The sequence below is a fragment of the Astatotilapia calliptera genome, chromosome 8, assembly GCF_900246225.1.
Source record: "Astatotilapia calliptera chromosome 8, fAstCal1.2, whole genome shotgun sequence".
Lineage (NCBI taxonomy): Eukaryota > Metazoa > Chordata > Actinopteri > Cichliformes > Cichlidae > Astatotilapia > Astatotilapia calliptera.
Window position 1 is genome coordinate 8642506 of NC_039309.1, and position 27342 is coordinate 8669847.

At 40.6% G+C, this 27342-nt stretch overlaps 1 protein-coding gene across 6 annotated transcripts; it reads right to left on the reverse strand.

Annotated features, from left to right (window-relative positions):
- Positions 1-1957: 1957 nt before the first annotated feature.
- rnf157 (ring finger protein 157) lies at positions 1958-27342 on the reverse strand. 6 transcript variants are annotated; one of them, XM_026178289.1, is made up of 20 exons: positions 26434-27342; positions 23949-24067; positions 17970-18058; positions 17417-17566; positions 15903-16020; positions 15724-15790; positions 15588-15631; positions 15384-15431; positions 15146-15217; positions 14851-15010; positions 14078-14190; positions 13754-13986; positions 13251-13350; positions 13001-13109; positions 10903-11117; positions 10738-10800; positions 10579-10627; positions 7176-7286; positions 5649-5683; positions 3833-3894 (listed from the first exon to the last, which is right to left on the reverse strand). In XM_026178289.1, the coding sequence occupies exons 1-19, from the start codon at positions 26519-26521 to the stop codon at positions 5649-5651; spliced, it is 1983 nt and encodes a 660-aa protein (XP_026034074.1). In that variant the 5' UTR covers positions 26522-27342; the 3' UTR covers positions 3833-3894. The 6 variants fall into 6 exon arrangements, 5 of the variants coding, with proteins under 5 accessions (XP_026034072.1, XP_026034071.1, XP_026034075.1 ...); XM_026178287.1 differs by lacking the exon at positions 5649-5683 and having other exon boundaries at positions 1958-3894; positions 10903-11018; XM_026178286.1 differs by lacking the exon at positions 5649-5683 and having other exon boundaries at positions 1958-3894.

Below are 27342 nucleotides of genomic sequence, written 5' to 3' on the forward strand. Positions count from 1 at the left end.
TATTTAGGCAAAAAGACTTTCTGTACAGTTAAGTGACTTCACTCATACAGTCCAGATTTAACAGGCTGGCTGTTATCAAACTGGAGTTTACCTTTGCTACTGATTATTTGTTAGATTACCTATCTAAATGAACAGTTGAGTGTTTGAGCTTCATTTTTGCTTGATTAATAAGTATAACGTATAACAGCTCGTAACTTTTAACCTCTTAACCAGTGTCTGTGGGGTTGTTACAAAAGTATGCCAATGCAAATTAAACCCGAGTTCTCAATGATGGGCAACCAGGGGCCCCTCCTCTGCCTGTCAAAAAGTCTTCTAGTAGTATTGAGGTTTCTCACGACATCATGTGCACATTGCTTAAGAGTTGTTGAGTTAGATGTGATACAACCACTGGTTGCTGGGGAAATGTGTATTTCCCGAGTGGTTGGCAGCAGTTCCTGGAGGTTGCCGGTTTTCACTGGGTGAAATCAGATGCAAAGAAGGCGCTGTACCAAAAAAGCTCTGATTGCTTTGGCTGCTAGCATTGTGACAGCTGCTTGGAGCCTTTTCAAATTTGCCTGCAAATAATCACTAACCATGAGCCAAGTGGTAGTACAATAAAGAAGTCCAACGAAAACTGCCAATGGAAAAGGTTTGCCTTACTAAAAACTGTGCCACAGCCCAGCCAACATATTTAACTGACTTTTAGCAATCGTTTTTATAGAAACTACCTTTAACCTCCAGCATACTAGTACTAACTACTAGTATTAACTGTTTAGCTCGATCCTCTCTTTTAAATATGGTCACATCTGTTTTCAAAACACCAAGAGAGCAAAGGGCAAAATGTCAGACCCTAGAGGCTTCAGAACAGTAGCCCACAAATAAGCAGGTTACGTCACATATCTATCTTATATAGTGCAGTATATAGTCGAGAATGGCTCTTGAACTTCTGAAAGATAAAGATATATCTGACAGGTGACTGACTACTTTTCACTTCTAAAGTGTATCAATTTATTGTTGTGTGTGAGTATTGTTCACAAATCTGGAAACTATTCAAATAACTGTAGTTATAGATACTGAGACTATTTCCATGAGAGGACCAGAGTCATGTTTAAAGCTATTTTGGCATTTTTCAGTTGTGTTGCTATAGACACACAGAGTCACAGTCACAGAGAAACACTGTACTGTAATGTGTCTGGATTACAACAGGACACTGTGCTAGGACTGTCTAAATCTTCTCCAGCTCAAACTACATGCCATACCCTAGTGAAAAGGAGGGTTTGTCAAGAATTTTTAGCAGCTCCTGGAATTCCCTATATAGCCTTGTGTGAGTCATACGGAGGACGACCAAAACCATATCACAGAATGAGGACTATTCACCAGGCGGATCATTGGCAATACAAGATTGGTTTTAGTTTGGAGTGATGGAAACAAGTTAGCTGACAGATACAGAAAAATCTGCTGAGTTGTGTAGTTATAAGTAAAAAGATGAAACCATATTCTTCTTCTTTTTTCTGTTTTTGGATTATTACTTCATTTTCTTTTTTTAGGACAGGGACTGATAGGGATGCCACATTTGGCTACTGTTATGCTGATTGGTGACATCTTTTGGGAAGTACACAAATCCGCTCACATGTATATATTTGTAAGCAGAAAAGATCATTTGGGGCAACACAGATAAGGATAAAAGGAAGAGAATAGATGGATGGAAAGGTCAATTTTGTTGTGTGGGAATGGTTCCAATTTAGCTGTAAGAATTTTCTACTAGTGAGTTTGAACTTTCTTCTGGGAAAATAAAGCATACCAAAGTCTGAAAAATGACTGTAAAATAAGTGCGTCGAGCGATTTTCACTCACAGTGACCATGTTAGGAAACTCCTCAGAGAAGCAGTTCATGCTCAGAGACATAAACCAAAACACAACCTAGCACTGATTAATGAATCCTTCCATTTGAACTCAACAGAAAATCCCTCAAATGTCTGTTTAGTTGCAAAAACTTTATTGTCTGTTCAAAGTCTTCATTGACATTTTCACTCTAGAAAAGTGGGTCTTGCAGATTTGGGACCCATCCCTTTGATATCATACTGTGACTGGTGCTGTAATACAGCTTCATTAACACATTCGGACTGTGATCATGTGACTGTTCGCAGCTTGGTTATAGTAGTGCAGTAGTCTTGACCTTAACGGCCAACAGAATAGGGTTCCAGAAACTGATATTTAACACTGCAGAAGGATACGTTACGTCTTTATGCATGTGCAGTGATCCATCATCAAGTCTACAGTAGGGTGCAGGCTGACCTAGACTAACATGCTTACTCTACTGTCGCCTCATGCACCGCAAAGTGTGTCGTCTAGGAATCAGCTAATAGTGCATTAAATGTTGATATTGTCCCTTTTCAGTTATTCGTGTGTAAACCTTTACAAATTTTTCACATATTTTCATCCACATTCTAATAAACAACACAGTGTTCTGCAACAAAATAAAACACAAAAAGGTCAACAACAGGTGACATACATTAAAGTATATCTCACGAACTAAAAGCGTCACAAACAGGAAGAAACAGGCTCGAGGGAATGGTACAAACCGGGAAGCATGAAGATGAGCAAGATGCAAGACAGCAGCGTGGGCCAAGTCTTTCACTGTATTGATGCTTGTCTCACAAGAAATCCATTTACAATGGCAACGCTGAAATTTTTTTTTTTTTTTAAAAAGCAGTAACACAATGAAACGTCTGAATATGACCCAGCAGCGCAAACAGTTTTTTTTCCACTGTTTGAACTGCGAACAAGCATCCTAGTGCAGGAAAAAAAGGATGAGATGCAGTGTCTTTATTGCTCGGTGGTATTTGTTGATTTCAAGTTGCACTACAATAATACTGACATGCTAAGATGGAGCTGTAGATGGAGACGGTGCCAGTGGTGTGTTTGAGTGTGAGTCAAAGTTTGTGTTTGATTCCAGTCAGGGGACATTTCAGATGTCCCGTACATTCCCCTTCTAAGAGATTATCGTCCTACATTCTGTGTGGCATCTTTTTTTTTTTCCTTCCTCCAGTTGATCTCTGTTCATTTTGGCCACTGTAACTTGGCTCATCGACCGCCATACGAGTCCGATCACTTCTGCACTTTTGAATTGACATTCAGCACAGGTCGTTGTGTTTCAAAATCATGGTGGAAATGAGAGGAAAACTTGGAAAGTTGCATGCGAAGTCGAGACAGGAGCTCCCTGATGAGAGGAGAGGGGTCAGCACTTTCTAGCTCAGTAAGGTAAGGTAGTCCGGTGTCAGCTGACTTTTAGCGTCAAAGCATCCGACCACTCGTCAGGCATACAGTTTACAACAGAGAAGGAGAAATACGCTAGTAATAAATCCGATTGCCGATCACAGTAGCCCCTGACTGTTTAGCTGGTAATAGGAAGAAAGGGAAAAAAGAAGAGGAGCAGCATATATTTTTTCTAATGATAGTGTCACAATACACAGCTCTCATTAAACCTACAGGTAATAAATAATAACGTAGCAGTAGGCTAATCATTCCCACAACAAGTTAAATCACAGACAAGAAAACAAGGAAACTCCTGTGAGGGAAAAAAAAAAAAAAAAAACGCACAGACAATGGAGAGGTGTGATTCCTCTTTCCTCCTGACTCCAATCCAGAATCATCCAGGAAATTTTGAGAAAGATGTTCAGTGAGGACAGTATCCAGCGCTGCAGCACTGTGGCAGGATTAAGAAGAGCTGACTGGATGAGTAAGTTTAGATTGGTGTGTGTTCGTGTGTGTTACACAATGAGTGGTCCACGGCAGGGATGTTTGGGACTCTGGACCCTGCTCTCTGCCCCCTGCTCCTCCAGGTTCATGTTGCTGGTGGAGTTGTGGTGGGGGAGAGGCTCCAAAACAGGCCTGTAGCCCCCAAGGTACAACAGGTCTGAATGAGAGAAGAGAACGAGAAGATGATTTGAATCAGTTTTTCCAGGTAACTCACAGACAAACTGTAATTTTTCAGTTAAACTTTATTTGCAGAACTCAATAAACCCAAGGTACCGTGCAAAAGTCTTGGACTGTCCCACATTTCTTTATGTTTTGCTAGAAAAATGGGAAATGGGTGCAGCAATTCATTGAAACGTGCAAATATATGTAGAAAGCAAAAACAGAGTCTGTGCAGTTCTAATGAGCTTGGAAATTAATATTTCATATGATCACCTGTATTATTCAACACAGAACTAAATTCTCTTAGTCAGCTTTCTTGTATGTCTTCAACAATAGTTCTCCAGGCTTCCTAAAAGACAGTCAAAGCCCTTCTTTGGATGTTGGCTGTCTTTTGTTTTAGCGTAACAATGTTGATCCAACTTCTGGAAGCCAAATCATGACTGATAGTGTATTATTGTGTTTTTCTATCCAGGTATGCTTTTCCTGCATTGGCAGGTTGTTTGTGTTATCTTTGCCGTGCTTAAAAATTAAGATAGTGCCTTTGATGCCTTTCAGGTGGTACTTTTCTGCATTCATAATTCCATCAATTTTAACAAGTTCCCCAACACTACTAATGGTAAAATGGCCTGTATTTGTATAGCGCTTTATTAGTCCCTAAGGACCCCAAAGCGCTTTACACATCCAGTCATCCACCCATTCACACACACTGGTGATGGCAAGCTACATTGTAGCCACAGCCACCCTGGGGCGCACTGACAGAGGCGAGGCTGCCGGACACTGGCGCCACCGGGCCCTCTGACCACCACCAGTAGGCAACGGGTCAAGTGTCTTGCCCAAGGACACAATGACCGAGACTGTCCGAGCCGGGGCTCGAACCGGCAACCTTCCGATTACAAGGCGACCTCCCAACTTTTGAGCCACGATCGCCCCATTGGCTGAAATGCAGCCCTATACAATGACAGGTACAAGGACTAGACAGAAAGTGAGTAAAAACAGCTGACGTCCAAATAAGAAAAATTGAAAGATTTAGAGAAAGACTGGAGAACTATTGCCAAAGTGTTTTTAAAGACATAGAAATGGGGGGTGGCTATCATATATTTTAGACCAAGATCAAAGTGATAAACGTCCTAAGAATACTTTTTCATTACATTACAGTTTATTGCAATAACAAGCGATAACGATTAAGTTGATTACCCATTATAAAAAAAAGAACAGAGATAGCTGAGGTGTGTACAAAGACATCATACTCTCTTCTTTTCAAATCAAATTTATCCAAAACATTCAAATATTAAAAACTGTATTCTATTTTTAGATAAACAATAATAAATCAATGCTCAGTAGATCTCAGTGACGCATGTTGTGCTATTCCCTATTTAAAAATAAAGCCACAGACACAAAGATAGAAAATAATTCATACTTTTCATGTCACCAGCGAAAACCTGAATAATAAACAGAAACACAATTCGGTGGATCCACATTTCCTAAACAGTTGTACCTTTTGCAAGCCTGAAGAAATTATAAATTGTAGACTTGCATTTTCTTTTTAAAATAAAAAAAAAACGCTTCTTACTTTCATCGATTTAGTACTCGATGACCTAATTAGATTGCGAAATACAATTTAATGATGAGGCTGAATGAGAAATCAAAAGGTAAAATAAGAACAAAAGAAAAACAACTGCTACAGTTTATAAATTACAAACCCCCAAATTGAGATTTTAAAGTCTGATCGACCATCTAACCACATCTCCATACCTAGTCCTCAATGTGCACTGGGCACGACTCCTCATCTGTCCATCCGAAAGAAAGCGAAAGAAGGAAAAAAGACAGAAGAGAAGAAGAAAGGGGCGGGAAGGAAAAATGTCCAGGAAAAGACAGCAGAGGATGTGAAGAATGATGGGAAGTAAAAAGGAGAGAAACAGAGAGATAACAAAACACCTTTACAACACAGGAATAGAAAACATGTCACGACATTCACCGTAAAACGCAAACAGGGTCGAGTGGGTTCATGGGAACGAAGGGAGTCTCGGGGTTTGGAGAGGGGACGAGGTCAAAAGCTACGAGAATGATGGAGAGCTAGAGGCTGTGAAGAAAGTTTGAACACAAAATGATATATGCTGACGAGGTAAACTAATACTCCAGAGTTTGTCTATTTACTGAATGGTGAACTCTTGTATTTGAATATCTAGTAAAAATAAACTGAGAGAATTCCTTAAATGTTTTATATGGAGTTTCTTTTACATGTCACATTTGTATTTGTATAAATAATTAAACAATATCCTTATCCTTACAGTTTCTATTCTCTGTATGTCCTGTACATGTGGCAGAATTGACAATAAAGCTGACTTTGACTTTTGACTTTATCTTTCAGCCATTTAATAATATTTTTCATACCACACCAAAGGTTGTGATGGCTTTTTAAAGAGATCTGTGTTAAATTGGCAGCTTTAAAATTGTTGAAATGACAAAGAAAGGGAAGTTTTATAGGCAATTTTTTTTTGCTGAAACAGTGTAAAGATAAGGTGTGAAACAAAGTAGAAATGGAATCAAATTCAACCAGGAGTCCAGAAAATAACTGACTGCGATTTACAAACGCTGGCCGTCAAGAACAAAATCGACACCTTTAGCTCTCATCACAGTAACTCACCCCGTGTGGCGAAGCAGACGGGAGGGCCGGGGAAGGACAGGAGGGAAGATGGAGGGTGTGAAAATGAGTCGCAGATGTTTGGCAAAGCGGCTCGGAGCTGGCAGACACTGAACATGAACTTCAACTTTTGGGAAGGGCCAGATTGTTTCTCTCTCACACTCTCTCATGAAAGCAAATGCAGAAATCACCCGTCAGTCACACATAAGATTCACTCAAACACGGCTACACAAACACACGCGCGCGCTCAGGCACACGGGGCTTCAGCTAAAGGGGAGGAGGAGGGAGAGAGTGGACAGCTAACCGCTACTGGAGAAATAAAAATAAAAAAAAAGCAATGAAGCACCACAACATCAAAGGGTAAGGATGAAGAGAAGGAAGGCTCCTAGTCTTCATGCTGGGCAAAAATACTACAAATCCTCATCTAAAAACAGCGTTTAAAAACCTAACTGCTGCTCTCCCTAGCTTCCACTCACATTAGCACGTTAGCATAGCAAGCTAATGCATCAGAAATCCTTTAGTCCTCTGCAGATAACTCTCCTCACGTTTTCTTTCCTCCTGTATCTCTCTTCATCCCCCGTCCCTACACTCTCAGTCTTCAGCTCTCATTGGTCCATGTTCGGGAGGTTGCCACTCACCCGCGAAACGGCTGTTGGGAGCCTGCTCATTATCCAACCCCAAAGAGGGCGTGTCACAGAGGGCGACGCCCTGATTGTTATTGGCCAACTCTGGACACCTGCTCCGCCCACCTGCAAGCGAGGGCAAAGGTCAAACAAGAGCAGCCAGGCACAGCATGTGGGGTGGAGGAGGAGGAGGAGAAGGTGGGACAGGCAGGAGGGTGAGAGAAAGAGGAAGAGGGGGGAGGGTGTCAGAGGTGGCCATGCTAGAATGGCAATAACAGAATAATAATTGATCAAATATTTGCACATTTGATCAATATGAGTCTCTAGGATCAAGTTTCAAGAAAGCTTGTGAAGATGTTCACTTTTTTTCTTTATTTGGCCTTCAGCTTAATGCATATGTCAAATCATAATCCAGTGACTGGATGGAAAAAAATGGAGCAAAGGTGAGTATGTTCTGCTGAAAAAAATGTGACAAGTGAAGGAACTATGATAAAACAAAGAAGTTTGGACACTTGCAAAGCTTAGTGTGCAGGACTGCAGTGTCAGGACTCTCAAAACGCTGCCATTCTGACCTGTCACGGATCATTGTGGCTGTCAAATTCACTATTCCAACAGGAATCAACAGAATAGAATAATCCTTTATTTGTCCCACAAGGGGAAATTTGGGTGTAACAGCAGCAAGAAAGACACATATACAAACAAACAGCACACAAGGCAGAACAGAAACATACACAATTTTTCCATATTTATATGTAAAAATCTTTCCATATTTTTACAGGAAGAACGGTTTGATTTTTTATGCTCTTTTGATCAGTCATGGTTTACATTAAATGGTAGTGCATTTAATTTGATGATATATTCAGTTCTATCTCTTGCGCTCATTCATAGACTGCATTGTATTTGACTTCCACATGCACTCACAGTAGACTATGCTGCTGTGCATATACTATACATATGCATAATACTATACGCATATACTATTATATATTGTACATATATTTATTAGTTTCAGATTTAGCCATTCTTGTATTTTGCTTGTTTATGTTATTGTATTTTGCACAACTCTGTTGCTTGTGAAGCTCGCACACAAGAATTTCACTCACATGTACTGTACCAATGTACCTGCACATGTGATGTGACAATAAAAGTGATTTGATTTGCTGTGGTGATGATGACAGCACGTATAGTAAAAATCACATTTTGCTGCTTTTTTTTTTCTTTAGCTTTGCCTGTCCAACATTTTGTTCTTCTGTGGAATTTAGGTCTTTCTCATACAAATGTCTTTGTATGTATATATATATATATATATATATATATATATATATATATATATATATATATATATATATATATATATATATATATATATATATATATATATATATCGTAAGTTAATATGAAGCAAATGAACTTGAGGTTTTGGTGTTTTACCTTATTCATGAAGCACAGATAAATGAGATGAAAAATAAATTAAAAAGAAATAAACGTGACCTGTATGGAATATGATTTTCTTCCTTTTCCAGCATGGCCAGATAATAAATACTGAGATGTATCATATGTGTGAGTGCCTCATGCCTGCAGCAAGCCTGCTCGTGTGCAGAGTGTGTGTGCTAATAAGGAAGTGATGAGTGAATGATTGGCAGCTCAGCACAGAGACACAGACAGGGCACATTCAGAAGCCGTCTGGCAGCGCTGGTGCAGATGCACACAAGTGTGCGTGCAAACATACATCCTACAGCGCGTGTGCTCATTCACAGTCTGTCAGGCAGCACAGGTCCGCTCGTCTCCTAAAAAACTGAAAGGTCATTCAGTAACTCGCAGAGGTTGTTTCAGTCTGGCCCGAGGTATCACAACACACACACCCACGCGCACACACAAGTAATTTACATATACACGTTTCAAACCGTTGTCTAATTAAAGGTGACCTTGTTATTTTCGCTTCAAGCCTTACTGGTAATGGACGCCCACACGGTGCACACCACAACACTTTCTTTAGCACTCCACCGCACTTGCCTTCTCTCTCTCATACATACATACATACACACACACACGCACTTCACACACTTGCAGACACATAAACGGCATCCAGGAGCAGTGCAGGTGGAGCATGTTTCATGATACAGAAGCTATAAAAGCAGGTGCAGGCAGCAAGGCTTAGAGTGTAAAAACACATAGATTGTACACTAACGCCAACAGCGACTACACAAACATTCAGAGAAATTCAAACCATGCAGATGCAAGTCAGCAGCCCTGTGTGGAGCAAAACCTGAATCTGATCAACAAAGGATGACTCTAGAGGCTCCTTTACTGTTAGTGAAAGGATGCTCTGATCGATCAGAATACTTATTTCAAATGACCAGCCTTTAATTCAGAATGAGGACACTTTGGAGAACAGAATAAATAAGTAAGAGCAAATCAACTGAGTTTGTGCTGCTTCATTCAGCTCTGTAACAACTCTGGGTGGCTGCTGACAAGAAAAGGGCTGGTTTGGTGCTTAGGACTGAGGTGCAGTTGGCTAATACTCCTACTCCTACCCTCACACCTTTCCAGCATTAACTTTTAAAACTCATATCTAGAAACTGAACTGTCTTTGACTATACAGGTGTAATTTACCCAGATGCTGCTACCAATACCCTGAAGCCCGTTGATGGATTTATCACTGCGGAAAGTGGAAGTATCATCACCGAGGTACGGTGATTACTGATAAAATGTCATTTTATTTATAGGGTTCATTCATAGGGTTATGGTACACATTCAAAAGAATGCATTCCTAGTTGCTTTCTTTCTAAGCTCCTTAGACTGTGTAATTAATGGTTATGATTTTCATAATGTTGGCTTTACTTGACTAATTTCATTGTGGAACCTCCATCCATACCTAAGAAGTATGCCTGCATCCTACAAGCTTACTGAGACACCTTCAGAGTCCTTTTCTTAACTAACACTTGGATTAACACATTTTAGATCATCACAGCTGTTAATGTCAGCATAAGACTTAAATATCACATACTGACTATAAAAGTGATTTAATTAGTAACAGTAACATCTTGAAGGCTTGATCAAAGCATCTGTAATTTATTTTGGCTCTTGTGGTCTTGTGAGCTCAGCCATCACTGTGCAGAAGATCAGATTCCTTTTGCAGACACGCTGCATGAGAAGCCATTCACTCTCATACAGATGCAGCCAAAATTGCAAGCATTTTGAAAGAGACTGCCCCATCTAGAGGACAGCTATTAACACACAACTCCATTACTTTGAAAGGGTTGGTATCACTCAGCCATGACACGAACAGATTTGCTATAATATGTAGTTTGTATGAAAGGGTGTATTTACTTTTTTGTTTCTCATAGCTTGAGAACAACAAATGCAAACAGAGATGAGTTGCCATGGGTGAAAGGTGAATGGTGGTTACTATAGTTACCTTTCCCATTAGATGGAGATGAGCAGTCCTCTTCAGTGACATCATTTCCCTGATGAAAATAGGAAGGGGGGGGGGGGGAGCGTTATGAAACGTTGTAATAGGCAACTTAATTCATAAAATAAGCAATAATCACAGTCTGCTCATCACTGTGTTAGTCACCTCTGAGTCCTGATCCTCTACAGCCACTGAATAGTTTTGTTCCTTTGGCTCTTTGGAAAATTCCTACAAAAAAGAAAACAACCAAAGGGAAGCTTTGAGTACTGATGAGACAACAATTTATTTAAAACTACATGAATGTGCAGCTAGTTCATCCTCCATGCTCACCCTGTCTTGCTGTGACGGTCTTCGGTTCTCCATGGAGGCTTCCTGGTTCTCCTCGCAGTCCACATCTCCCCCCTCGTCCCCCCCGGGTTCACCTTCAGCCCCGGCCAGGTAGGACCCTGACATGGAGGACATGGTGTCAGTGCTGATGTGGGAGTGCTGCGAGTGGGACGAGGCCATGGACATCACTGACTGGGCCAGGCTGCTGCTCACTGGGTCTGGCAGACAGACGGAGACACACATCACGGTCCAGCTTTGGGGGGTTTCGGATGTTTGTGTGTTTTCGTTTTTCGGCTGCCAGGTTGGAAAAAACTAGGCCGTGTGTCCGCAAATATTATCAGCGGCAGAAAATGTAAATAGTGACTTGCAAAAATCATTCCAGCTGGAATAATAGACCTTGCTTTCTGGGTTTTGCTCAAAGGCCGCTCTGTAGATTTCCCAGGAAATTTCATCTAGTGGCACCAACACAAAACGCTGAGGTGGTAAACCTCTGATTTATTTATGCTAAAAGCCTTCATTGAAGCTGCCTTGAGCTCCTTGTATTTAACTTTCATGCAACATTTCTGAGACACTGAACACCATTTTGAGGAAAATTGGTTTCCTGGCTGGGTAGAGCAGCTGAAACCAACTTTTAGAACAAGATGGACTTAATTAACCCTGCATGAATGTTACAACAGAAAAAAAGAGTATAGCAATAACACCACACTATGGACAAGTTACCCTAAAAATGAGAACACTACAATTCTTGTGACTTTTATACCTTTATTCGGGTGTGAAAGAACAAGAGTGAGTTTAAGAGTTCGTCACAGCCTTTTTCTGTGATGGCAAACTTACTTTGTAATTGACGTCTTGATTATGACCATCATGTGTGTGCTTCCACTTAAGTAAATCTCTTATTAAGTGGACAACTTATGTTGTATTATGTAATTCAGGAATAGTGCAAGAAATTAAGCTGGACTCTAGTTTGTTTCCTATTACCTCACATGCTGGGTGTTGCACAAATTAATTGGCATTAGAGTTGATGCATTTTTTTAATCATCTGAAGTACGAAGGTGTACTAAACTTATTACAGAGTTTTAAAGGGGAAACTATAGAATGATCATAATGGGTGTAGCCACAGTGATGGCCACCATCATCATCACTTTCCCACAAGATTGACTCCCAACTTTTTGATAGCTCTGGTTTTAGAATTGAATTTTGATATCCATTTGACAGCCTGCACCGAAACAATGAACTACAAGGTGTATCGCGGCCATAAAAAGACTTGATTTGGATTGAAAAAAGAAGGGAAATGAAAACAAAAAGGATGCAAAGGTACCACACTGTGTACGTAATTACATTTAACAGTGAAGGAACTACTCCACTGCAAATCCCAGATTTAATAGCAAATGATTTTCAATCTTCTCAAATGTAATCCTTTTCAGTATTGTAGTGTTGCATAATAACACTTTACAATATACTTTGTAGTTTGTGTTGTATGTGTGTAGTACAGTACAGCCTATTTACTGGTACGGTCCAGTGCTTCGTTCCTGAATCGAATCGGTGATTTTATGCTCTTAAGTGACCTGATGTTGGCAGGTTTAAGTATAGTAAAAATGATCTCCACCAAAAAAAGCCGTTGCTGTTTCAAAGTATGGTTGTGTGTTTTTGTCCATGGCGATGCAAAAAAACCTTTTCTTGTTAAACATGGTTGATATAATCAGACTTGTGGTTTCTATAGGAGCACATACCAGCGTTTCACAGTGGCATAGATCATAGCAAGCCTACTTGCTATCACTGGAAAATTATGGCCCACAATAAAAATTAAGTCCAGAGTCACATTTCATGCATGATGAAAAGACTTACAGTGGCATCAACTATATAAAATGTGAGGCATAAAACAAAACCTTTAAAACCACACTTTGCCTTTAGAAAATAGAAGTGATTCACATCAGTTGCTGCAATTTTTAGAGCAACTCAAAATTTACATAACATGCATTATGCATGTTATCATGCTTATGCAAGTGTGAGTCACACAAAAATAGGCTTGAGGTGTTATAAAAAGGTAGGAAAAGGAGTATTTTGAGGTTTAGTGTGTGTGTGCATGTGTGTCAGTGTATACCTTCTGGGGAGGTAATGGTGGAGGAGAGGGGGGTGCCGGTGCAGGATGACTGGTCGATGGCTCCAGAGGAGGAGAAAGTCAGGTTCTCGCTGTCTGGAGTTACTCCGCACTGTAAACCAACAAGAGCAAGCCGTAAGAGAGACGTTCACAACATGATGTGTAAACTAACGTGTAAACTCCCACAGCCGTAGGAGACATGTGACACTGTGAAAATGCATGTTCTCTCTGTGTATGTTTAACACACACATACCTCCTGCTGGTCCGCAGCGAGTTTGTGGCGACAGGCCTCAGATTCACTGCAAGACTTCTCGTCCTCCTCGGGAAGCACAGAGGAATTCTGGGAAAGTGACCTAAGACAAGCGACAAAGTGAATGTACATCAGAGAAAATAACACCAGGAGGCTGAAAATATTATGGAGCAGAAACTGAAATTCAATAGAGTAGGCTAATAATAATAATAATAAGTATTATTATTATTATAATTTTGTAAAAATGTGTGTGGAAAAATCTTTTACTTTTTCTCTGTGAAATCTACTTCAAGGTCCAACAAATTAAGCTACAGTTAGCAGACTTGAACTGAAAAAAATAATTTCTCATAAGAAAGAGCGGGGCAACCATAAGTTTTTTTTTATATGCTCCTATGATCAAAGCATGCTGTCCTAAGCAGCCAGCTCCACCCTTCTCGCTGATCCAAGCAGAAAAAACAAACATCAACTTTGACCAGTTTTCTCTCTGGCCTCACAGGCAGGCTCACTTTGAACCACTCTTCTTGAGTTTAAGAGCCTGGCCGGAGTTGGAGTGGTCCAGAGGAGAGAGGGAGCGAGCCGGGGCAGGGTGAGGCTCGCTGCTATACGGAGGAAGGGCTCCAGAGACGTGGCTGGGACCAGAGTGTAGAGGAGGAGGAGCTACTGAGGTGGTGTTGAGGGGGCCGTTCAAGGCCTCCAAGAGAGACACGGCCTCGTAACCAGGGGGGATGTGCTCTGATGCCTGTGAGGAGAAGAGGGCGGTGAGAATCTGAGTTCAGGATGACTGGAAATGATCACAACACTGTCTCTCTGTTGCGTGAGTTCTGTCTCACCGAGTGTTCCTCTGAGTCGGAGGTCTGGGAAGTGATGACGGGGTTAAAGCTGCTAGGTGACAGAGGACTGAGTTTCTTCCTAATTGCTCGAATCTGCAGCAAAGCTCTGAATGCTTAAAGACAAAGAAGACAGAAATTCAAACAATCCATACATCTACAAACAAAATTGAGGAAAAATATGATTTTAAAGGCTACAAACAAGATGAAGAGGGTTTGGAGGAACTGAGTTAATTATTATTTAATTGCCAATTTGACACCTTTACATTACAGATTGTTTGTGAACAAGTGTCTTCATTTTTGTTTGGCTTTTATCAGTTTGGGAAACACTAACCCTGTCAAAGTGTATCAAAATTTACTATATTTTTAAGTATTCTGGTTTTAGCTACAAAAGAAATGTTTTAGCACGAGAGGTTCCAAATCTCTCCTGCAGTGGATCTGTTAAATCTATGATGCAGATTTTACACTTTTTTCTTTTACATTTCTGATGCAGTTTCCTATAGTCTCTAGAATAGAAGCAGCTACTGTTTAAAACGTGTTTCCTTCCTCCCATATTTAATTCTACATGAAATCAAACAAGGATTTTATTTCTTTTTTATTTCCTGTAGTCTTTAAATAAATGAAAAACTAACTGAGTGAGGAACCATAGGATATTTATCCCCCTCAGTGTGCAGAATACATCTTGTTCAGCTAAAATATGAACTCGTTCTGCACTGTTTTCATTTGATTGTAAAACAAATGTGCCAAAAGATCAGTGTTTCGATATCTGAACTTACGCAGTCTGCAGATAGGGCAGCAGTTGGCCTGGTAGCGCAGGGTGTCTGCACAGGCATTGCAGAGACACAGGTGTCTGCATGGCAGGATGAGCGTGTCTCGTACATCAGACAAACACACAACGCACTCCGCGCTGTTGTCGCTGATTTCGTCGTCAGCAACCTGGAGACAAAAATCATCAAAACACTCGGAAGAAGTCGATTTGCGAAAGCAGGCAGTGACACTGATTTGTTTTGGTAGACTTTCACGTCACTTCTAAAGTGCTCTGAAACGCTTCATATGTTTTCCCATTTTTACCTTTGATTCCTGGCTGTTGTATTTGTTCTCGATCCCATAGATCTCCTGCAGTAGGTAACTCACTCCATCAACCTGGGAAAAGGAACACAGCGATGAATAAAGGCGGCCGCTCTCACGGGCCAGACGTGAGTTTCAAGGAGGAAATAAAGCTTTGGTGTGTCTTTGTCTTTCAAAAGAATGAAGTTGCTACACAAAAGGACGTAAGATGGAGGGAAAGAAGAAAGGCAGATGTATTCACCACTTGTTTCTGCTTCAGAGGCTTCACACAGTAGCTTCCATCCATATGCTGGCAAAGAAGGCAACAGTTGTATGTATTATTAATACATCTGTAAAATATTAGCCTGTTTTTGGAGTTTAATATTGACAAGACATCATAACAATGAATCGTGATAAATCAAGAATAAATGATCCAAATTTCTGGAAATATAATTTTGGCTCTTACCTTTTCAAATGTAGCTAGCAGTATGTGAGAGTGTCCCAAATGATCTGCAAGGATGAAAATAAAACAAAAAACAAGTTGGTACATCTTTATGCATATTCATATGACATCACCAGTGTGACAAAGCACATTAGCTCACCTTCTCCCTCGTCTACAACAGCCTGCACAACCATGGGGAAGATTTCCTTGTCCATATCAAACTGCAGCTGAGGAGAGAAACACCGCAGATATCCATCTGTACAAACTGGCTTCATGCTCCAGCACAACCTCATGTAAACACACGTTTCAGTGATCGCGCTGCAGGTACAAGCCGCCTACCTCATCGTCGGCCCACTCGCTGAGGTTGACGGTGTGTGATGGCAGACAGAACTGCTGGCAAACTCCCCTTTTGAAGTGTACCGTCTCAGACTGCAGTGAGCTGTCCTGGGGCAGGTAACTGCAGGAAGCAGATAGATACAGGTCAGGATATAAGAGGAAGGTAACAGGAAATGGCTGTTTCTATCTGCTGTAGCTGACTATAAGCAAAATAGGTAATTGTTTTTTAAATGTAGCAGCTGGAGAGGGGGAGTCTCATTTAAGTCTAATTTATTCTGAGTAAAGTGGTGAAAAAGCAAAATGTGCATAGGTCCTCCGTCCTGTTTGGACAGAAATAGAATCACAGCTTCTTATGCAAGATATGCAAACACTGAGCTGCATTTAAGATATGCGAGACCGTGCTGGCATAACAATTTTCTCTGCCACACTAGCCTGTTTTAATTTACACATTTATCTTTTTTCTTTAAGGATGCAGCAATGTCACTTTTTCTCTTCAAATATTTATTCAGAATCAGAAGCATCTTAAACGAATTGGACTCTGGTTCACTTTCCTCTCTGCATACAAAAAACAAAGCCTTTTAAATATGCAACACATAAATAGGCATATACACACTATATTCACATATATTTAGCTTTGGTTGTCAGCCACAACTTATCTCAAACTCCAAACTTCCGTGTACGCTAATTTCAAGTCCGCATGGCATTGCAGAGAAGTCACTGGGCTCACTTTCATGTAAAAACACGAGTCCATAGCTGGTCTTCATATGTTAATATTAACCAAAAATGAACATAGTGATTCTGTTTTCCCTTGTAGGCTAGTAGATATTGCTGGCAGTGGCAAAAAAGAGAAGAAGCACAAAGCGAAAGTGATCAAATCCGAAATTAAAACAAGGGCACTCGCTCTATGGTGAGAGCTACACGCCTCCCACATTTTTATGATCCAAGCTGAAGATTTAGCGAAAATAAAATCAGCAAGACGGCATCAGCACTCTTTTTTTCCTACACAAAGCAAACGGATTCAATTCAGTAGCTCTTCATATTTTTCCCCTGGTCATCTACACCACAACCGCAGTTGCTCTATGCACCCACCAGTGGGGCCTGAATCACACTACCACAGGCTCTGTTTGGGCCACAAGTGGATGTTTAGAAAACAGAAAGAAAAAAACACACACACACACATAGAAGTCGATCCTGTCTTTGCAGCAGTAGTTTTGTGGGGCGAAAGTAACCTGTTGCCACTCGGAGGAAGAATCTGTGTTTAATGTGGATCAGTGTTTTATGAAAACACAAGCCAGAGTAATTTGTGCTCAACTCAAGAGTTTACGGACTCTCGATTCTAGACGGTTTCGCCAGAAATAAGCACAAATAGAAACACAGCTGTGATTACGAGACATCTGGTTCTACATAACTGGAACAAATTCTGCAGACTAACACCAGATATGCAGTTATAGTTCAATAAATGATAAATGGACCGGTTCTTATATAGTTACTTCATCAGGAAAATGACTCTCACTCACACTGGCACTCCGTTGTGAAACTCCTCTATGGCCTGGTAGTAGATGGTGATGGCCACCTGTGTGTCAGCATCAAAGGTGAACTCGACATTGTAGCAGGCTCTGGTCTTCCCCGCTGCTTCGTCACCGGGCAGCTTCAGGTCCTCACTGCACCTGGATGAAAAAGGGAGAATAACAATGTCAATTATTGTTTTAGTTTTGTTTGTTAGTCTATGATTATGAAGTTTTTTTGTGTGTGTTTGCGAAAAGCAAAAAAATCTGTTTTATAGAGTGCGATAAATATCTCAATAACGTAAATCATGGTTAAATAACTTGTATATATGTATTTATTTGCCTTTGGCTCTAAACTCAGCACAAGCTTTCATGTGTATCCAGGCCTCTTGTATGTCTACAAATAACAAAGATTTCATCTCGCAAAAAAATTAAAACAAATGAAATCAACACGCATAATTTGACACTCTCTCTTATATTTTTTGCTATGACTTGCTCCCTAAAAGCAGATCTGCTGACATAAAATTAGACCAAGGCTGTGTAATCAGTGGACAGATGTGCGTACCGTACGAGTCGCAGTGTGTCCTTTCGAATGTTTATAAGGCTTCGTAGCGTCTTTACAGGTTCCTGAGGTGGAGGGGCTGCATACGGGAACTGAAAACAGAAAGGAACAGAAAACAAAAAACAAATTATAGATGCTAAATACATGTTATGATACTGAAGAGTACTACCATTCATTTTCGTCTCGACCGCACAACATTCCTCTCTTCACCACAGCAAATTTAGGGCTGCATGATGACCCTGGCTGCTCCCAGTTTAACCTTAACACAAAGATGTTTTTGGTTTGTCAGCACAGATCTCGTCGATGCTGACAAGTGCTGAGCAAGAGTAAAAAATCTGCCCTTGCTGTGTCTTTCCAGGGATGGGCCTGACACTTCAGACAGTGTTCGGTAGGTTCCTGAACTTGTGTGTAAAACAGCCCAGCGTAAAACTGAATCTACTTACAAGACAAATGGCTAATTGACAAGAATATAAAGACTTTCTGTGATGGGTTAAACCTTGGTGTAAATTAACACATGAGCGTGAAACTTGACCCTATTTGTGGATCACTGCTCAGCACTCCTTTGTTGCGTGTCTGAAGCCAAAAGTTGCTGAATTAGCGTAAGCGGAGAGCCGAGGTGGTTTAAGGATCTCTGGAGGATGTGGTCAGATACCTCGACACTACAACCCCCAAATCTGTACGCCTCTGTGTTTAAGTGTGTTTGCGTGGCTGTGAATGGCACCGTATTCAGCACTATTACACATCTGGGCTCAGCAGGAGTCACGCCTGTAAACCACACAAACAAACACACATCGAGTAACAGATGCTGAAAAGAGCCATTCATCGGGAACTCACGGGCAATACTGTAGGTCTTATTAAAAATCATAAATATCAGAGCAACACTCTGCACTTCCTCGCACACTCCCAGAGTAAAATCAAAACTCACAGATTGTTTCTCCTGTTCAAATAAAGGCCAGTGTTGTTCAAAGAACCCACAGGTCAGTTTTGGTATTGAGAAACTGTAGAAAAAAGCTCAGAGTGACACCACTAACAAGCTGATACTAGGCTGTTACAGTGTTTACAATGTTCACCATGTTAGTTTAGCATGTAGCATGCTAATATTTGGTAGTTACACTTTGCAAAAGCTTGTCCTAAAGCTAGACTCCTAATACTAACTCTATAGCAGGCACCACATATTAACCACTCAGGAAATAATACCTACACGAAGCCTCGGACAGCTGAACCTTAAACTCTTCTCTTTGATCAATTTAATTTAACATTTTCCAAATTCTTTCCAGAGATGCTCAACCTCTAACAGATTTTTTCCATCCATCTTTATTTATAAAGCACCATAGCTGACACAAGGTGCTGTAAATTGGAACTAAACTAAATCATAAAAATACATAAGATATAAATAAAACCATAAATATAAAAAAGGCAAATAAAAAGAAACCTAAAACAAGAAAAAACTCAGTTTCGCTGGGGCCGAAGGTCAAAGAATAAAAATGGGTTTTAACGTGCAAGGGCAGGTTATTCCATAATTTAGGAGCAACTCAAACTTGCACAAAAGTAATTGCACTGAAATATCTCCACTGACCCCTGCACCACTTGACATAAATTACCCCGACCATTCGTGCTCATTCTGATGCTCCTTGGACTTATGTCTGTGCTTAAAATTGTCGGTGCTCAAATTGTCCGTGTCATCATTCTCTGTCTGTCTGTGTCACCCGGTGCTGTGTACTTCTATTATATTATACTGTGTATAATGACAATAAAGGCTTTCAATTTCAATTTAATTCAATGGCAGAAAAGGCCCTGTCCCCTCTGAGTGTCCTCCTAGACCTCAGTACTTTCAGGAGCAGCTGGTCAGCTGACCTGAGAGACGTACAGGGTGTGTATGGATGAAGAAGATCAGAGCGCTGAGGCAGGGCAAGACTGTGAAAGCGTTTAAGAACAGTCATAAGAATTTTAAAATGAACAGGCAGCCAGTGCAGTAAAACAGAAAACATTTCACTCTTGCCAATCGCCTTAAGTGATAAAAAGTGGACTTCACCACTGCTCTAATTTAAAATCACTGTCCAACTTAAAACCAAGGTCGGTAATGACAGGTTTAAAATAAACTTCCAGGGGTCCCAAATCAACAGAGGAAGACTCACAGGGACGACTGGGTCCAAACAGGAACACCTCGGATTTTGTTTCATTAAAATTTAAAATGTTTAAATTTAAGATTGCTTTAATGTCATCTAGACAGGCCTAGAGAGGTTTTATTTTATTTTATCTTTTAATTAAAATTTGTGTAGAATTCATGCTGTTGTGCATGACAAAACCCATGCACACTTGCCCTGAAAATTTGCTCATAGTTACCGTGAACATGTGGATTTGGAACATGCCAATTAAATACTTGTGGTCATAAATTAAACCCAGCAAGCATAGTTGAAACAGTATTGTGGTTACGAGGCAGACTGCCAGACTGATGCTGTTTCCCAATCCAACAGTAGACTGGTGTGTCTTACAAGGCAGAACATATTGATCATATTATTGCATATCTAAAAAAATAAATAAATGCTGTAAATGTGACTCAAAATGTATCTATTTGTAAAAGACTTTTTAGAGAGAATGTGCTGCTGGCTGTCCATTCTACACATTCTAGCTTTGGCTGAAAAATAGTCCCAAAGTAAAAAATTGTGCTGTGATCACTGGCAATCAAGAACAACAGGATTTAAACCGCAGGTTTGGAGGAGGAGAAAGGAAAAGGCTATAACAATACAGACAAATACAGTACTGTGCAAAAATCATGAAAGCTTTGTTGTAATTTCTTTAAGTAGTCTTCAGGAATAGCTCTCTAGGCTTCTTGGAGGACATGCAAAGGTCGTCTTTAGATGTTGGCCGATGATCTCACACTGCTTCAGTAACCTTTAGGTGCAGCCTCTGGGGAGGCCAGTTCATGTTGATAATGTTTAACTATGTTGTTTTCCTTCCAGGTATGCTTTTACTACACTGAGAGTGTGCCAAGAAGGAGCGGCTGCAGCCTATCCTATCTGTTACAGGGCAAGAGTCAGGCTGCACCCTGGACAGGTTCTTAGTTTGTTTCAGGGCAAACACATAGAAACAGACCCAGGCAACTTTAAAAAAGAAAATACAGGAACGTCAGGCTCCTTTCATGTTCCAATCTGATATTTGTATATGATACTATTCCAATCCTGACACAAAATCTGCAGATACCTAAAGTCCTGATTCAATAAAAGGACTAGGTGTTACAATCCCTTATAATACATTGCTTCAAATAGAGAAAGTCTTGAGGGATGGCTACTATGAGGAAAGGCAGGCCAGAAGCTTTACCAGCGGGACCCATCATCGGTTGTGTGTCTCAACTTCACACGGTCTTTCGGCCTTTTATCACAAATTATTCTACAAATTTTTTATTTATTTTTACTTCCTTGATTAGGTTTAGGGATTATAAATCCTTAGCCTAGCCTTAGCCTAAATGTTCTGGAATAATAATGGAAATGAAAAAACTTATCAAAATCCTAAAAATATCAAGCTGATGAGTGGAAGTCAGTGATCACCAAAGAACTTGTGATTCATCCTCTGTGAATTAGGAATGCCTCTGAAGAATCTGACAACAACCCAAAGGTACTGGATTCAAAGTAGGCCACCTAACCATTGTTGCCAACCCGTGTTGTGGCTAAAATCCATTTTGCATTTGTGCTGTCCAGCCAGGGCACTCTTAAAACAAAATCCCTAAATATAGCCACGTCCATTATCCTGTTTGTCGAGTGGTGCGGGAGACTGAGAACACAACAACTGCGGTTGGATTTATGATTCCACAGCACCATCTGCTTCGAAACCACCAACCATTATATAATGCTGGTAAAGCTTCAGACACACATACAAGAACAGAAAAAACAAAACATCACCAGCTGAATTCTGAGCCCACGGGAGGATTATAAACACCCATATAATCGGGAGAAAAACTGCACTCCTAATTTTAGCCCCAGTCTAGACAGAAACAGCACTGCAACTGCGATTAGCACACAGAGCTAGATGAAGCCCAGTCTTTCTGTTCCATATCAGCTTCAATTTATTCCAACATTTTAGCCCCTTCGAGCCTTTTGGACTGTGTTAAATTCTCTTTTTCCTCTGCGGGTTTGAGCTCTTTGCAATCTGAAGCTCTCATTAGTTTGAACTTCAGGTTCATGATTAGGTTTGCACGCACCCACCGGAGGGACCATCACTTATCAACGTCTCTGTAGACGGACTCAGCAGACTCTCATTTCATTTTTAATTAGTTTGACAGGATGAGACGTTAAAATAAATTTCAATCAATGACAGTGTGAAAGACCGGTAATTGCCACTGCAGGAGTCAAGCCTGCTGAAACTTATCAACTCCTGTTTAATAGGAAGAAGACAGCAATACCATTGATGCTGAAGTGTTAAAGAATCAATTTTTCCATCGATCAAATGCAGAAAAATGTTTTTGCTTCTCAGATGTGCAAATTTTTAAGACTGGACACATTTAAACATTGTCTTCTTGGAAACAATGAATATCCTTCATTTTCATTTCTTTGTTTTTTTTTTTCTTTTTTCTTTTTTACATTTTATTGTGTAAAAACTTGCTGAAAAACCAAACGTATCATCAATCAATCCGGTTGTTCAGTCTGACGTCACTAGCCGTGTCTGGGCCTAAACTCCGCTGCAGGTCCATATATCAAACGATCACTATGGCATTATTGAGAGTTGAAAAACTGTCTAAAGTCTTTCATCTTTAATAAAATGATCAGCGTTCTGCTCTACCAGGTGTAACAATTGAGTTTAACATCCAGGCATCCATGAAAACGGAATTTATGACATTTAACGGAGTTAGAAGTTAGCAGGGAGTTAGCTCGCTAGCTTCTATCTAAATACAATATAGCATGTCCTGACTGCGGGGTTTTGGAAACAAATTCAAACGTACAGCTCTGCTATCACTTCCAACATAAATGAAGACAGAAAACTAAACAGCAGTGACGTTTGTAGGGTTACTGAAGTTGGGCTAGCTGGTATATAATGATGTGCTACGTGACCGCTAGCGACACAGCTGTGTTAGCATAATACAAACAAGCTAACTTTTTTTCCACTCGATAAAAGTTAACGTGAGTGTTCTCGGTGGTCAGAAACAAATGTAATCGCATGGCAGGATGCTGTAAAAGGACCAAACTTCAGCCAGGAGAACAACTGAGATAATCCATCCACAATACGAGGTTAGTCATTCATATACTGCTGCATGGGCTGGGCTGTAGTTACATCCTAAGGTTTTAAAAACTGAGCTTAAATAAATGATTAGCGGTAATAAAAGCCGAGGGAGGTCAGTGATCACTGACTGTTTTAGGAGCTTTTTGAGATCAAACAGAAGAAAATACATAACATTAAACATGTTAACAACACAAAAGCCATATTAAACGCAGACTACTTTAGACCCGGAAGTAGGATTCGTCGCGTCATCACTGAACAACCGGATAGAAAACAAAAGGAGCCTTTGTTAATGTTTGATGTTTTGTCCACGTTTAACATGAACATCAACCATTGTTACAGTATCAAAAGCCACTTTTTTGGGTACACAAACATCTAACAGCCAATCACATGCTAGTATGCAGTGATCTGAGGCATATAATTATTGTACATTATTCAAGGAAGCCCGTTAAAGTTCAAACTGAGCATCAGAATAGGAAAGAAAGGTGATTTACCTGACTTTGAGAGTAGCATGTTAGTTGGTTAAGTTCAGACTAGCTGGTCTGAGTATTTCAGGGTCAGAATTTAGCATAAATAACAGTAAATCATCTGTGTTACAAAGAATTAAGGAAATTCTGAAGGCAAAAGGGGGGTGTAAATCAGTACTAGCAAAGTGTAACTAACAAAGAAGTACAAAGGAAAAAGCATGAAAATGTGATAAGAAATTTCCTGAGAAACACCCCAAATTTTTGCTTTTGACATTATATTTTACTGTTAGTGTGTAAAAATACCTACCGCTACTGGTCTGGTCCCCAGGAAGTTAAGGTCTGTATTCTCCCCAAACAGGTAACCCTCCGGGTGAGTGGAGTCAAACTTCTCTCCCCCCATGATGAAATGGCTGGCAAAGTAACTCCCTGCACAACGAAAAAGAAGAAATAAGAACATATTTATGATTGTTTATTACGTTTCAATGTACATGAAAACTACATATACAAAATGCAAATTGATGAAATCATTTTCATCGAAAACTGAAGGAGCCATGCGAAATTACGCTGCTACAAACTGACACTTTGCGAGTCCTACCCATCTGGCACTTCACCGACATAAAACATTTATACTTCCTATAAATCTCTGAGCCTACATTCTCAGTATTCACAGATAACTCGCTGTAAGAGCCAAGTAATCCCAAACTGCATGATAAAATTACCTCATCCTGTCCCTAAACTGGCAGGTTAGACAAAATGACCGAAAATAGTGAAATAAAAAGCTGATGACTAAAAGACTAATGCTGGGCTGTTATTGTGCTGTAGCTTCTATACCTGTTTACCTAGACTCAAGGGGGATGGCAGCTAGACTAAATGGACATTCTGCTTTTTAATAACAGGTTAGGCTAATATCATAAGACTGTAATGGAGGTTTGCGGTCTCTAAATAACATGCTGGGCAGTCGAGTCATGTTTCTGCAGGGAGGACATCTGGTCTGGCATTGCTGGTCTGAATCTGGCTGCTTGGTTTTTCACACTTATTAAGACCATACAGGAGGATGAGGGTTTGATAGTTTGACCTTAAAGCCATTAACATAATAAAGGGGAAAAACAGCCTAAGCGATGAGCCTGTCTCCCTCTCTCTTCATCACTTTATTTACAGCAGGTGGGAGAGGCGACCTGGGCTCAGGCTCTGTCACCAGATCCCACAGACAGGAACTAGGGCTGACAGATCGGTTTCGCTGGCAGCAATAGCCACCTCTATCCTCCCTGCCAGCATCACCACCACTACTGCTCCAGGCTACAACCGGGGCTGTTATATCACAAATTTATATCGCCTACGACTAACTCAGCTGCTGTGGCAACAGCGGGGCTAATGGCAGCCACTTTTCTTCCCTTCCATCCTCATCACAATGAGCACACGATGTCAGGATGAATCTGAAATATTACTCTGATGTTTCTGAGCGTGAGAAAACTCATATTCCCGGATTGTGTTGCAGATCTAATTTCGTGGGAGATTTTATTTTAATTTATGTAGTCGCATTTGACAGATTTGAACAGCAATACGATTACATTTTCTAACACAATGCCTGTTTGGTATTATTGTTAATCCGGGGAGGGGGCTGGACACAATGCAGCAATCAGAAAATATCAAACACGACAGACTGAAAACACACAGGTCAGTCTGAAGGAAAGGGCCACTTTATTAGCTGGGTCGAATGAGCGTAAGTGACCTGTGCGGACTAATGTTTATTCATTTATTTTTTTAAATGTAAAGAAAAGGTCTTCCAGATATATCCCATAATATGGCATTTATATTTAGTCTGACTAAATTTATATTTAGTCAGGAAAAAAATATCTTGGGAAAAAAAGGAAATAAATGATCAAAACTAAAAGACTCCACAGAGCTGAAGGAATTAAATTATTATTGATTGATAATTATGTTGCAACTATTTTGATTATTCTTTTAAGTAAAAGTTTCCAGCTTCAGCTTTTATTAGGATTACAAATTATTTTTTGTATGAGTCATTCATTTGATTGAAAACTGTAAACTAGCCATATTTAGATTTTAGACATTTTGAACTTGTATTTTACAGTTGAAATCACAAGAACATAAAATAATGCAAACATAATTGACAGGCAGTACTGGGTGGACATTCACAAATAAACTGAGATTTATAGTTAGTAAATTAACAGTTTTAAAAATGCATAGATCATCGCAGCTAAAATTCAAGCTTTAAACTTTAAAATATATTCTAATTTGTGAGTTTTATTTCTCAAAATGAATATATCTGACTAGTCTTTTAAATGCCATCCATCAGGATTTATTCCTTTCCACAGCCTGATTTAGTCCTAATGCCAACCAGATGCACCAAAGGAAAAGCCAAACCCAGTTCTGCCTGCCAGTTTCTCCTATTCATGAAAAATTTGAAGTTGAATTTTCATAAATACGTGCAAAGGACAGTTAGTTATAGAAACATAGGGGTGCTGCTGCGTGTTGCTGTCCTTCTATGGATGTCACTACAATGCTGCAAGATGAAGAATAAATTAGAATAAATCATCTAGCACATAAATATGGAGTAAATGGAAAGCGCACTTTTAAGTGGGTGGAAAGGTGGCTCGTGAAAAACACCGGTCTCCACAGGTAGCCGCTCCGGGTTAAAGGCTGAAATGACCCTGCAGGCCTGTAAACTCACGGGATACGAAGGTGATGTTTTCCCTCCAGAATAAATCATCTGCAGCGAGTTTTAGATAACACTCACCCAACCCAGTCCGACCTGTTGTTTGGTGACTTACCAGATTTCGGTGGATAGCGGTACACCGAATTGGACGGGATGTCCACTTCTTCCACGCCTATGTTTTGTCTGCTTGTTAGAGCTCCCATTTCCAGTCAAATAAAGACAGCACGGCTTAACGGGCATAACACTTCAGGTCCGCTTTGTACGCTGCGTCTCTTTACTCCCTATCATTTAATCCAGTTCGTGCTCCCCTGTCCATTACTGTCGGGTCCGAGCCCCGCCGTGAATGTGACCGTTCCGGGGATTAGTAGTTGTTCTCTTGCTGCTTATCCCTCCCTGGCCAACAGTGCAAGCTTGTGTTTTGAGGCAGAAAACAGCTGTGGTAGTCCCTTTAACTGCGGGGAAGCGCTTTCGTGGTACGCCGCAGTCGTTACCGAAGCGCGATCCCCGCTCCTGGCTTCACTTTACGGGCTCGTTTGTGGAAGAAAACGGCGATGTGCTCGTCTCCCGGCCCTACTGGATGTTGATCGTGTATTCCCCCCTACCGGGTGCTCGTCGGTGCTGGATCCTGTCAGAGAGCTCTGTGGCTCCCCATGACGTCAGCCAGGCACAAATCCAGACCGTGGTTTTTTGCGCAGTCCCCCTCTCTCCTCTCCAGCAGGCGCTAGTGACGAGCCGCTTTATAACGTGACCTTCCTACGCCAAATGTGCAAGCAGCGCTGACTGCAGTGCAGAGAGAGGACGGCGCTGTGGGATACACGCCGAGCCGAAAACAGTGTTACTTGCAAGACTTGTGCGGGAAAACGAGTGAAAGCTGAATAATGTACGACAAAAAAGCTCAGAGAGCTCACGTAAATCAAGCTGACATGGATCCGGTGGTAATAGCAAGTTTGTGGAGTCTACATGCTAAAAGGAAAAAAGGTCGTTAACTTTTCACAAACGGCGAACAGGGGCGTTTTAACCCAAC

Bases quoted from the DNA above. Each gene is read 5' to 3' on its own strand.
- rnf157 (XM_026178286.1), bottom strand. From the start codon at position 26,521: ATGGGAGCTCTAACAAGCAGACAAAACATAGGCGTGGAAGAAGTGGAC. The intron at 16,021-17,416 runs GTGAGTGAGAGT...TGCTTCCTGCAG, and splicing joins TTTCACAACGGAGTGCCAGT to TTACCTGCCCCAGGACAGCT. The intron at 11,118-13,000 runs GTATACACTGAC...TCTGTCTGCCAG, and splicing joins CACCATTACCTCCCCAGAAG to ACCCAGTGAGCAGCAGCCTG.